We start from the raw sequence: 13,644 nt of genomic DNA on the forward strand, positions 1-13,644 counted from the left end.
AAACACGTGTTCCCAGTGGGAAGACCCTACAAAAGGCTCAACTCTTTCCTTCCTGTCCGCTTGGATGCAAGCGAGCTGATCTGCACTTTGCCAAGTTGCTAGCGACTCATTTGGGTCCATCTTCCCTAAAAAAGGAGATCCAACAGGGAAAACAATATTAAACGTCTTTTAAAGACTCATATTTGCAGCAGATCAGGCTCAAGCCTCCCTCCATATCATTATTACTTTTGGTTTCTCATGCAAAAAGAGCCGCTGGTTCCCACTGGATCAGTGTCCCACACTACCCTGTCCTGAGGCATCCAGAAAGGGTGAACAGGCATCTCCCTTTGCTAGGATCTCTGCTTTCATGCTCTCCAGGAGCCATGCAGAGCCCAGAGAACATCTCAGCTCCTGCCTTCCCCTCCTGGCTGTGCTTTCAGTTGTAAATAGCCTACACAGAGAGGGGTGGGACTGGCCTGGAGGTCTCTGTGCTGCCAAGGGGAGGGTTCCCCATCTCCCATCTGCACACCCCAGGGTGGAGACAGGTTTCCAGCTGACACTGTTGGTTCCGTGTGGGAAGCTCGGCTGCCTCACCCAGAGCTGAGGCCTTCCCAGCATTTCAGCTGCTTCTGATACAGGAGTCGCCGACTGGAGCGGCTCTTCCGTGCTCCCTCAGTGCTGCTCTGGGCTCCTTTATCCTGTGCTAACTTCCAAGATACTCTCCTGCACTGTCGCCTTGTTTCCTTTGTGAAAGCAGAGAGCTCGCTAATCCCCCTCTGCCCACGTCACAGTCCTAATGCTCAACCTGGGCTTCCATCACAACTCCATAATCCTGGCTCGCCCCCAGCCATCAGCACGGCTCCCTTTGGCTGGACAGAGAACTGCATTTGGATTTTGGGATGGAGAAGGGCAAGAGTCCCTGTAGGCTCCTCTTAGTGCCCATTTCTGTGTTACCCGACCACCACCAGGCACATTAGTGGCCCCAGGAGCATCTCCAGCAGCAACAGGGATGAGATACATCAGTAAAACCTGCTTAGGGGCTGGGAAAAGGGCAGCAGTTGCCACTTGTGAGGACTAAGGTGGAGAAACAAGGACTCATTGGGTCTGGCTGTGCCTAAATCAGGTCTGTTAAATTAATTCCCTGGGCACAGCTTGATTGCACATTTTCCACTGCCACTTCTTCCCAACACCAGCTTTTTCCGCTGTACCTCCTTCCGTGTCCTGTTTTAAACCCCAGCTTTGAGCACACCACCCCTCTTGCCTTCAAACCACCCCCTCAAAATGCCACACACTGCACAAAACCACAACAACCCCGAGCTTGTGATCACACAGAGACCACGAAACCAGCCTTCCTCGGGCAGGGAGTCTGCTCTGTCCTTCCCAGGCAGCACTGTGCTCTGCTACAGCCCCACACAGGTACTGCTTAGGCAAAAGCTTCATCAATATTTCAGGCTGAAGCCAGGAAGCCTGTAGCTCACACAGCTTTCAAGGCCCTGATCAGATCAATGCCAAACAAAAGGCTGCAGTATGAAGATGCTCCAGCAAGCGAGGCCCAGGCTGCGGGCTGGCACTGCCGCCCAACGCCGATCCAGTGTCTCTCCTCTGGCCCCGGCGAGCTGGGATGGCTCCAGCACCAGCCCATCCCATGGAGCTGCCCATAGCACAGTTCCTCTTACAGGAGCATTTTCAGGTTCCAGCTGACTTCAGAACTGGTGCTGTTACAATCCCCTTCACTTGCTTTGAATATTACTTTGCTTTAATGCCAGCCACTTAAGAACCAAACATCTGAGGCTCAAACTGTGGGGTCATCGATTCCAGCGTCCCCACTCAGAGCAGATGCTCCAGAGCAGCAAGAAAACCATAATGCACTTTAGCTAGTTTGACACTGCATGGGAGCAGGAGATCTTATTTCCCTCGGCTATAAATGTAACTGATCAGAAGATTATCCACAGCCCTTTTGCAGTTCAGCCATACTCCTGGGCTCCCTGTTCCCTGCAAGACTGAATTCAGCTCTAGCTTCTGAGACATCCATGAACATAAAGAAGTTGCCTCTTTTTAGCCCTCTTTGTTCTCTGGTATCACTTAATTATTATTCAGATGCCAGAGAATGGATAGGGAAAATACCATATCAAGATAGAAACCAAAAAGAGGATCATTACATCTAATGGCTAAAATCAGGGATGAAACACCTTACCTGACCTCAAGCGATTCTGTTAAACTACTGTCTCCTTTCCCTATCAATAAGATGGGATAAATGTATGTCCCTTCCAGGGAAAGTGGTGTGGGTGAGGGATTGGAATCCCTCAGAAAGCACCTACAGAAAATGTATGCCCCTCCCAGGGAAAGTGGTGTGGGTGAGAGATTGGAATCCCTCAGAAAGCACCTACAGAAGGGCAAGAGCATTCCTAGAGAGAAGCATTTATTGGCAACACCAGCAAATGAAGCCTTTGCAAGCAATAGTGAGCAGGTGGAATTTGCTGGTTAACACCATTATGGCTCTGGCAGACATTTTCCCCCTCTCCTTCCTGCAACCAGTTGCACCAAATCACTCCCCATTTCATCTCCCCCACCAGAAGGGCACTGCATCAAATAACCAAGGAGGATGCTCACACTCACACCCTGGGCTTCAGAGTAGGGAGAAGACAGACAAATCCTCCCTGCCAGAGCCAACGCTGAAAATCCATCTGCTCTCCATCCCCAGACAGAGACAGGAGGAATAGATACCAACATCTCCTGCTTCCCTAAGGGAGATATATTAGCTGGTTACGTAATAAAACTAACAGCATGGTGCTTCCAAGGACTCCTGTGCCGACAAAGCCCTTCCCCTAATGCCACCAGAGATTAGAGCAAATCGAAGAGGAGTGGAAGCAAGGCGAGGGGCTGCGGGTGAGGTTTTGCACAGAGGAGAATGCTGCAGCCTCTGCCCTTAATGCACTTGAAATCCCATCTGATTTCCATCTCTGCTGCTAAAAAATAGAAAGGAGAAAAAAGAAAAGGACAAAAGAAAAAGCATTAAAATGGTATTAATAGTGGGTGAGTGAGGCAGAGTGACTCAGGAAGGAGTGTTGTTCAGGGGAAGCATCCAGAGGAATCCAGCCCATGAAAGCACTTTGGATGCGGACCAAAAGGAGTCAGGGGCGCAGATCTGCTAAAGGACTCTAGCGTGCTTGGACAAATCTGATTAGTTGCTGGTTTTGAGCATCCAGGGTCAGATCCTTCCTTTGATAAACACACGGCACTTATCCCCCTCGTGCCGGGCTGCCGGCAAAGCAGAGCACAGCACAACCCTCCTCTTCCCTCTCAGTGTCAGATGCATTCCCACCTCCGAGCACAGGGGTTTCACTTCATTTCTGCTCCCTCTTCAGGCTGGCTGACTCCACAGCAAGAAACATCAACTCGAACACCCCGAGTAAAATGACTCTTCCCTTCACTGCCCTGTTTTTGCTGCAAACTAAATCGTGATGTTGTAAAACGGGCACGTTTTCTGTGAGAGGAGGATTTTGATGGAAGTCAAAGTCGAGGTCTCATCTAGCCAGAAGCCTGCTTTACATGCAAAGTGACAAGGTAAGGAGCAATGGCTCTGCCACCCGACTGCACATGCTTGTTCCCCCTTTGACAACTGCAGTCTGAACAGCCCCATCCTCAAGGTGACATTTCTTTTCACCTTCACACTTTACATCCTTTTTGAGCTTATTTTGACATACCTCCATCCATGTAACTGAAATAACCAGTGAGTTTCATCTCTGAACTTCGAAAGCACTTGGTAAAGGCATCAGGCAGAAGTACAGCACAACTGGAGGCAGTGGATGAGCACCAACTAGATATGTTCATATGTTCCAGTATCACCTCTTGAACTTACTGGTTTATTCGCTACAAGCTTAATTTGAACAACTGCAAAAGTCACCAGACTTGGCAGAAGAGACATCCAGGTAATAGGTGAGAAAAGCTACAAAGAATCCCTAGAACTAAGCCATTGACTATGATGGCAAGACGGAAAACAAAGCAGGAGGCAAACAACCTGATCCTGACAGCTGAGGGATGACTTGGAAGGTGTCACCCAAGTAGAAAAGCGACAGTAGCTCCAGAGCAGCCACCAAGCACACAAAAATAGTCTTGAGAAAGGAAGGAAATGAGTGGGCAATAAAGTGTTGGTCATACTCTCTGCCACCTCACAGTGAAGAGTGTCGGAGATGAGTTTAACATGGCACTGACTCGTTGTGTTAGTTGGCCAAGTCTGGTCCTCCCTGTGCTAGGCATTGTATAGATGCAGAGTGGGGAGCAGTCTGCCCTTAAAACCTAAGGCTAAAGAGCAAGCTGGCAGAAGGAGGAAAAGAGCAAAGCCACCAGCACTATGGAAGTAAACAAGAAGTTAGTGCTACCATTCTGTTGTGACATTCCAAGTCACAACCTACTTAGTGACCATCTGCACTGAGGGAGAACTATGTGACTAGCAAACCTGTGGTATTTTAAGTAAAAGAAAGGAAAACCCCTAGCTGAGAGCACATTAAAACCCCAGAGAGAGGAAAAACTTCCCAGCAGCCTTACCATTGGCATCTTGAACTCCAGTAAGCGCTCCTACTGCTGCTGCAGTTTCACCTGACAGGACAATTTGTCCTCCTCCTTGAAGAGTGGCTTCAGCAAGCGTGGCTACTGCATGGGCAGCTGCTTCACTGTGGGCACAGGAAAGGAGAAAGAAGGGTTAGGAAGGCCAAACAAAGAAATAACTCCACTCTAATAGCATCCATTTTTAACCAGGCAACATGTACAAACAGAACAAATGCAGAAAGGAAGGATTGGGATTCTCCGGGATTCCCAGGTCGCCCAAGGAAGTTGTGAATGCCCCATCCCTGGCAGTGTTCAAGGGGAGGTTGGACACAGGGGCTTGGAGCAACCTGGGCTAGGGGCACGGGGTTGGAACTGGATGAGCTTTAAGGTTCCTTCCAAACCAGACCATTCTATGATTCTTACTGTGCCCAAATGAAGTTACTCGGAGCAGAAAACCTACAGTGGAGGAGGAATATATGGGAAGAAGCTGCTTCCACTGGCTTTTTCCAGCTTACACATCTCGTAGTCAGAACATCCCTGCCTTCCCACCTTCATATCCTTTTACTTGGGACTTCACTGAAGCTTTCAGTCAATCCAAGTACTTATATATACACCACGTGGCTCCTTCCTGCCTCTGATTTCTGGTACAAAACTCATTCTTTTGGCACTGTCACGTTCTAGGTCCCAACAGATTTGGGAGCTCCCCCCTTCACTACTGATTCTGCCAGTTGACCTTGCACTGAAACAGGCCCAGAGGTTCACCGGGATCACATCGGCAGCTCTGTATTTAGCCAAGATGGAGCACTGCTCCTCAGCTTAGCACAGTGTTGTTAAAGTTCTCCATACAAATGAGGTCAGACATTTAGGAAGAAGTGTGCATGATCCGTCCCTTCCTACACCCTCTCAGCTTCCATCACTCAGTGGTGTATTGATTTCCTACATCAGAGTCTGCATCTGGGCCATCAGGTTTGATTTGTTAATCCTGTTTGAAACCCATTTATACTTCCTACTTCCACAACATCCTGTAGCAATGAGGTCCACATTTCATTAGGTGCTGTGTGAAGAGAAAATGCATCAGGGTACTCCAGAAAGCAGTGCCTCAGTCTGGGCAGCCTTTAACTGTGTGAGAAACAAAATAACTGTGCCCTTTTTGTTCTCATGATTTCACAGACTTCCAGTCATCTCCTTCCCAAGCTGCGGAGCCATAGTTCAGTTGTTGTGCAAGGATTTTTCCTGGCTTCTGATCATTTTGCCTTTTCCAGACTTTTTCTAATGTAAGCTATCTGTTTGAGGGGGGGGACCAGTTCTCATACTATTCAAGCTGTAGACAAACCAGGACTTAGTTCTGGGGTCCCCAACATCAGAAGGACATGGAGCTGCTGGAGCAAGTCCAGAGGAGGCCACGAGGATGCTCAGGGGCTGGAGCAGCTCCCGTATGGAGCCAGGCTGAGAACATTGGGGCTGTTCAGCCTGGAGAAGAGAAGCTGCGTGGAGATCTCAGAGCAGCTTCAGTTTCTGAAGGGGGCTACAAGGATGCTGGAGAGGGACCTTCATCAGGGACTGGAGTGATAGGACAAGGGGTGATGGGTTCAGACTGAAACAGGGGAAGTTCAGGTTGGAGATAAGGCAGAAGCTCTTCCCTGTGAGGGTGCTGAGGCGCTGGCACAGGGTGCCCAGAGAAGCTGTGGCTGCCCCATCCCTGGCAGTGTTCAAGGCCAGGTTGGACACAGGGGCTTGGAGCAACCTGCTCTAGTGGAAGGTGTCCCTGCCCGGGGCAGGGGTTGGAGCTGGAGGAGCTTTAAGGTCCCTTCCAACCCAAACTACTCTATGATTCTAAGTTAGTCCAGGGGCCTAATCCTTGCTTGTTCTCTACACCTTTCCCTATAATTCCTAATATTCAGCTTACTCTTTTGACAATACTTATTCCATCAGTGATAAAACATTCCTGGAGGATAGTCCCCTGGATGCTTTCTGAATGGTAACTTGCAGCATATAGTCCCTCGTTGGAGATACTTCTATGTGCATCACTTGCCATTTCTTGATGTCATATTTCATTTCCCATTTGGATGCATCAGCAGAGTGCTGTGAGCATTCTTAAGCAGCTCTCCAGACTTCTCCAGACCTGCTGGATGACTATTAACCACTTCTGGTGACCTGCTGCTAATCACAAAGTTATTCCAAAGCCTCCTCCTCCCTGCAGCTGAATCTCCTACCATTTCTTACCTTAATGAACAAAAAAGGAGGTATTTTCTCTAGCTTCCCATAAGATGCTCTTCCTTAACTCATTCTCCAGTAGACCAACTGACACAAATATTATCCAAGTGCTTCCCACTTGTTCTTTCTCTGTCCTGATTTCCTGCTTAGATGCTGTTCACATTCCAAATATATTCACACAGGGTGTATTTTCATTTCTGTCTCTCAGAGTAACTCTTTATTAATGAACCAGAATATTTTCTTGCTCTGCTTTCTTACTCCCTTTGGCTGATCTCCCTCCTGAACCTGCAGCTGTCTGAAGGCATTTACACTGCAGGAAGGCCAACCCCAGCACAGCAACCCTGGGGTAAGCATGCATTTACTGGTGGAACCCTGTTTCCCAGACTCACAGCACTCAGCTGAATCCACCTGCAAGGACAACTGAGCACTTTAATCATCTGGTACAGCTGCATCCCTGGAAATGATAATGATGTGCAGCATAAAAGCTTTTTCCAGTCAGTGTGTTCCACAGACATTAACTGGTTCCAATCAATGAATTAATTACCCACCTCCACTCTGTTCTCTGTTACTAGAAGGTTTAATACTTTCCATCCTCAAAGCTGATAGAGTTTACACCATCCATCATGTCGTGCTGTTGGCAAATGTGCTGCTCTGTGTGGGGCTGTGAAAGACTCTGCTCTGTCAGCAGCCATTGCAACAAGGTTCAGAGATTGTAGAATCATGGAAACACCTGGGTTGGAAAAGCCCTTCAAGCTCATCCAGTCCAACCATTCCCAGCACTGCCAAGGCCACCACTAACCCAGGGCACTGGGGCCTCGGCTACATGAGAGCAGCTTTCAGCTAATTAGGCATGAAGTTTCCAGAACTAGGATGAGCCACCAGCTTTGAATGACCAGAGTCTTGCTGAGACCTTCCTGCAGGCAGGGAGAAGACTCCTACAAAAAGTCCTACAGCTGGAAGCTACAAGGAGCATTTCGTGGCAAAGAAAAAAGTACACCTCTTCTACATGAAAGGGTGTCGGAGGATTGTCACCTAGAAAGGTCTCCTGCACTTACTGTGGTAAGTAGATAAAGAGGGTAACAACAAGTTGGCAAATTAAACAGGACAGGAGAAGGGGAATGGCTTTAACCTGCCAGAGGGGAGATTGAGATGAGCTCTTGGGCAGAAGCTCTTCCCTGTGAGGGTGCTGAGGCGCTGGCACAGGGTGCCCAGAGAAGCTGTGGCTGCCCCATCCCTGGCAGTGTTCAAGGCCACGTTGGACACAGGGGCTTGGAGCAACCTGCTCTAGTGGAAGGTGTCCCTGCCCGTGGCAGGGGTTGGAGCTGGAGGAGCTTTAAGGTCCCTTCAACCCAAACCAGGCTGGATTTTGTGATTCTGTGATTTCCACTGCAATACTGCTGCAAACTTCACATTGCTCCTCAACTACAGCTGTTTGACCAGACTTGTCACAGCACTGGCCTGGGTATAAAGAAAGCTGATCCTGTCCTGAGGCACAGTAGAGACTAATCTGAATTCCTTAAGCTAATGCTAGTGGAAGGTGTCCCTGCCCAGGACTAGGGGATCTTTAAGGTCTGTTCCAACCCAAACCCTCCTCTGATTCTGTAATGCAGGAAAAGGAACAGGTCATTGAGATCTTAAGAGCTACAACTATGAGCAATGAGATGAAATCAAAGTCAGATTCCAGGAGATGTGGCTTCCCCTGCAACTCCATGCCTAGTTATTTTAGCTCTTCTTCTTACAGTGTCCTGAAAGATCACTTGTTTTAAAAGGCAGTTTTGCAGTGAAGCTATTAGTAAAAAAGCCCATTTAACCAACCTTGTATGGTAGCAGAAAAGAATCTGGACCACGAAGAGAAGGAACAGTTCTAGCTGTGTTTGTGATTCAGTGGCAACAGCAGTTTGGAAGCAAGCTGTTGAAAGCCCCAAAGCAGCTCCTTTAGCAATCTTTACATCTAACAAGGTCTTGGAGCTTTACTCCAACCATCAGTGTGGGCTTGTGCCTCCTCCTAACCCATGGCTCCTCAGTCAAGAGCCCCTAGACCAGAATCCTGATTTGGATGAGGAAAATACCTGATCTACACCTCAGCAGTGTGAAACCTCCCATGCTGCTGGGACTGATGCTGTGTTTCCTACAGTCCTCCTGCTCTCTCGGGGTGAGCTGTGGAGTGCCACGCAGCAGGCAAAGCTTAAGCAACTCACCAGAGCTGAGCAGAGACACTGCTTCCTGCAGCATGGACCTGTAGAGAACTATGCTGCAGATCTTGGTAAGCTGAGTACAACCAAAACTCTAAGAGAGCTTGTTCCAAGATGAAGCAGCAGCATTACTATTGCAGCTTGTTCACCTTTTACTTCAGAAACACATTAGGGAGAAACCCCCAAAGCACTGACCTCTGGAGGAGGTTCTGATTTCTGAAGAGAGAGCACACTGCCACACAACAGGGCAGTTCAGCCTTAGCCTTTTAGTAGGAACCATTATAATGCTGAGGGAGACCCAGACAAACCTATTTCAGGTGCTATTAGCACATCATGACTCTTGCTTGCTTAGCAAGCTCAGTTCCGTAACTGGACCCTTGCTGTACAAATGATTAGAGAGCAAAGTTACTACCCATCTTTTCCTACGTCAGGGAAGTTCCGTGTAGTGGTGTCCTGTGATTACACTGGAAATCAGGAACTGACCTGCAGATACCTGGACACCCACAGACACAGGAGTATGCAAAGCCTTTTCCCAGGAAAGCCTTTCCTGGGACTGTACCCAGTGGTCTTTGCACCATTAGAGTGAAAACCTGGGAGGAAATGTCATGCACGTGTGCTTCAAGCCTTCGTCTCCCAGCCATACCTGTTGAGTGCCATGGTAACAGTTGCTCCTTGTTGCATCTCCTGAGATGCTGCCACTGCTGCTTCTGCTAACGATGCCACCGCCTGCGTGGCCTCCGATGCCTGCGTCGTCTGGATCGTCATCTCACCCCCCTGTAGCGTGGCCCAGTTCTGCTCCACCTAAGGGAAAACCAAAAAGAGAGGCCTCAGGGTTGGATCTGCCCCATAAGCAGGTGGCTGTGCACTAAAGTGAAAGAGCCTGAGAGTTTTAAGAGGTCTTTGCAGAATCCTGCACATGCTCTGACTTGAGAGACAGGTAAAAGAGGGAGGAAGTGTGGGATCCACCTGAGAACATCGCTGGGCACTGCAACCCTCGGCCCCATCAGCCGTGACAGTGAGTTTCTATAGTCAGCCCATGATTTTAGCTGCTGTTCTCCATATGTCCAACCTTCAAACAAGAACTCTGCTTTTCTCACGCACATGCAAAGCACACCCCATAAGCATCAGTGAAGCCCCTCAAATCCCACAAATCCCTCTTATCCAGCCAAGTCCACAACAAAAAGGGACAGTGTTGACCATTGCTGTACTCTGATCACTGCCTGACAGCCTGGGCACTTCAAGTAGCCACATGCAGTGCTGGGACTCCAGCATGGATCATGTCCTGCAGGGATGCACTTCCCTCACTGCTTCTATTTGCTCCCATCCGCTGTCACTTTGGGGAACAATCCCTGTTCCCATTCAGGGTTTATCTGTACAGCACTTGTGAGCTCAGATGGGTTTGAGCTATCCAGAATTTCTTTGTGCTGCAGCAATATACTTAATAAAAGAAGATGACAGATGGGAAGTGCTCTGTTCATGTATCTCAGCTACTTTCAATTCCCTTACTTCAGACCTTTACATAGACAGGTTACACATTACTTAAAAGTTCACCCAGTCTCAGTTGTTCATTCGCCCACATTTGTCCATTTAGGACTTGACAGTTCATGAAAAAATGAGTGTATGGCCCCAAAATCCACCATGATGTGAACTAGGAAAACACATTGGACCAAAACAATTAAAGAAGTGGAGGATGAAGGTCCATCAGCTGAGAAATCCTCCTGCCTGCTTTGCAAGATGATCTTCCCCCACCCTCCCATCACTGTTCTCAGCCCCATAAATGTCTCAGGCTACTCACCATCCTGCTGAGACACACAAATAAGAATGCCACAGAAGGTGGTGAAAAACTAAAGCCCAAACTCAATATGTTAAGATGGAGAAAGCTAAAAAGTCCATAGAGGCAGAGCTGGCTGACGGCTCAAGTAAATCTTGCTGCCTTTGGGCAAGAGAAGGGTTAGTCCCATCAGAGGATGGAGAGGGAGAGAGACTCTGTCGCGCTCTCACTCACATCTGCTATCACACACTCCTCAGCAGCTGCCAGTCTGGTTTTCCAGCACTTGGGCACAAGCAAAGCTGGCGCGCGTCGAAGCTCTTTGGCCATCCCCAGCCGTCTGACGTTCAAGGCAACTGCTTCATTCTCCTGTGCCCAGAGTTGACCCTGGGCGGAAGGATCCAAAGCAGGGAGGAAGCAGTGAGAAAGTGCATTGCAAAAAGGAGAAAGGCAGCTGATTTTAGAGAAGGCAACGTCTTTTAGGAGAGATGCAATCAAGTCGGAGTGCCCAGAGAGCAAGAATTGCAGGGGGTGAAGACCTCAAGAGAGTCAGATCGAGTCTGTGGTACTCGTTAGCCATGCCAAAACCAAAACGAAGTGAGCCTGAACTGGAAAAGGACACCCTTCCCACCACCATGCACAAGAGGAACAGACATACATATTCCCAATACATGGCAACACACATTTGCATGATAAAGCGGGTCTCCACTTTGACATACTGTCCCCTGCAAAGATGCCTACTGCTGCTCCGGGACAGAGCAAGGCCTGGAAAAGAAGGGGGGACTGTCCAGGCCCTTCACACTAACACAAGGGCTGTGCTGCTGAGATACTAGTGAGCATCCCTGCTCCATGCTGCTTAGTGTCCTACAAACACATGGATTTACTCAGAGCTAACTCAGATCTTCACACAGCAAGAGACAGCAGGACACAAACATCCCTGGAGAGGCTGCCAGCAGGCTGTGGGTCTGTCTCTGCAGACAAGCAGCACTCACCCCCAGAGCAAGCTTACTTTTGCATCTTGATTTTGGCCAAGACATCCCTGAGGTGTCCTGTTCACGTTAGGGATTAGATGCCTGTGTTGCTCTGATTCCTATTTGTGCCTTTGAAAAGTTCTTTCAGATCCGAAGAGATAAAACTGGTCCTTGAAAACCACGAAAGCAGCTGCAAAGCGCTGCAAGGTCACAGCCCCAGAGCAGTTTCCCTGCGGGGCTGGGCTGGAAGCAGCGGCTGGTGCAGAGCAAAGCTGTTCTGTGCTGCCCCCTGTCGCCACGCAAACGCATCGTGAGAGAGGACCGGACCTCACTGTCCAGCCAGGAGTTCTGCTCTGCAGCCAAGGGACAGGAGTGACCTGATGTAAAGGGGGTTTGGGGCTGAAGAGGGTAAAATAATATTAATAACAAAAATCTTCATAATCATATAATCATGGGATGGTTTGTGTTGGAAGGGACCTTAAAGCTCCTCCACCTCCAACCCCTGCCCCGGGCAGGGACACCTTCCACTAGAGCAGGTTGCTCCAAGCCCCTGTGTCCAACCTGGCCTTGAACACTGCCAGGGATGGGGCAGCCACAGCTTCTCTGGGCACCCTGTGCCAGCACCTCAGCACCCTCACAGGGAACAGCTTCTGCCCAAGAGCTCATCTCAATCTATCTTCTTTCAGTTTAAAACCATTCTCACTTGTCCTATCACTGAAGGTCCTTGTCCAAAGCCCCTCTCCAGGTTTCTTGTAGCCCCTTTAAGCACTGGAAGCTGCTCCTTAAGTCTTAAAGGCATGTTTCTTAAACACACAAAAATACTTTATTACTCTATTAAAAAAAGCAAAAATAAATGTATGCAAATTTAGGAATCACAATGGCCTGATCGGGTCCTCGACAGAAACAACTTTGCCAAGTTGCAAAGCAGTGGAAGAAACTCTAACAGTAAATGGAACAGTAACTCCAAGTATCTGCTGCTGTCTCTATACTACTACACATTTACACAGCGCTCTCTGGGATTTCCTTGCAAACCTCCCTAAAAGCTGCAGCAAGGGAAGAGTCCCATTTAGCTGGAAATCAGTGGCCAAAGATGCATAGGAATTACCCACAGCCACGCAATATCCTTTGCTAACCACAGGCTCAGTTTTCCCAGGCATCACTGCCAACCCTGACCTGACAAACACGGATCCGCAGCACACATGGAATGGTTATTCAAGATGAATACACGGATGTGTATTTGTGTATGCCATTAAATCTCTATCTGCTACTGTAGATATCACAAAATAAATAACCTATAGGAGATACATATAAGGAAATGGGAAAATCAGAACTGAGGCTTCCACCATAGTTGCATTTGTACAGTCCTGAGTCCAAACGACCACAGTTCAGCTCCTCAATAGAGTCTTGTGTATGTTAACACACAAGGAGGGGAAGCAAGGCTTGGTGTTTCCTGTGACACCGAATTCATGGAAACACTTCACTCCCCTGAAGTTCAGGCAGGGTAATTCAGGTTTGTGCCCCACAGACACGAGCCAGGTCCTTACCTCCCAGTCAGCAACTGCAGAGTAGTTCACTTGTGCGACGGTGACTGTGGTGGGCAGCTCTGAGGCATCAGCCAACGTGGCAACGGTGGCACCGGTGCCCACCTGTGGGAGTCAACAAAACGCAGTGATTACATTTGTTACTGCAGGAAAATGGCCTGGTTCAGGCAAAGGGACACTCAAATGTTCCCAGATTCAAAAGCATCACACCCACAGGAGTATGGTCTGAGCAGTAACTGCAGAGATCACAGAAACAGGGAGCTGTCTTGAAGGGCTGGTGGAGGAAATCATCGTATCATGGCACGGTTTGGGTTGAAGGGACCTTAAAGCTCCTCCAGCTCCAACCCCTGCCCCGGGCAGGGAACACCTTCCACTAGAGCAGGTTGCTCCAAGCCCCTGTGGCCAACCTGGCCTTGAACACTGCCAGGGATGGG

At 48.8% G+C, this 13,644-nt stretch overlaps 1 protein-coding gene across 1 annotated transcript in view; it reads right to left on the bottom strand.

Moving 5' to 3' along the window:
* NRF1 (nuclear respiratory factor 1) overlaps nt 1-13,644 on the bottom strand; it is a 51,089-nt gene that overhangs the window by 20,864 nt on the left and 16,581 nt on the right. Inside the window, exons 7-9 of the mRNA XM_010018386.1 lie at nt 13,214-13,315; nt 9,574-9,731; nt 4,525-4,649 (exon numbers count right to left, since the gene is read on the bottom strand). Coding sequence (XP_010016688.1) covers nt 4,525-4,649; nt 9,574-9,731; nt 13,214-13,315 — 385 coding nt within the window. The remainder of the gene's footprint in view (nt 1-4,524; nt 4,650-9,573; nt 9,732-13,213; nt 13,316-13,644) is intronic.

This window comes from Nestor notabilis, unplaced genomic scaffold, assembly GCF_000696875.1.
Source record: "Nestor notabilis isolate BGI_N333 unplaced genomic scaffold, ASM69687v1 scaffold22667, whole genome shotgun sequence".
Taxonomy (NCBI): domain Eukaryota; kingdom Metazoa; phylum Chordata; class Aves; order Psittaciformes; family Psittacidae; genus Nestor; species Nestor notabilis.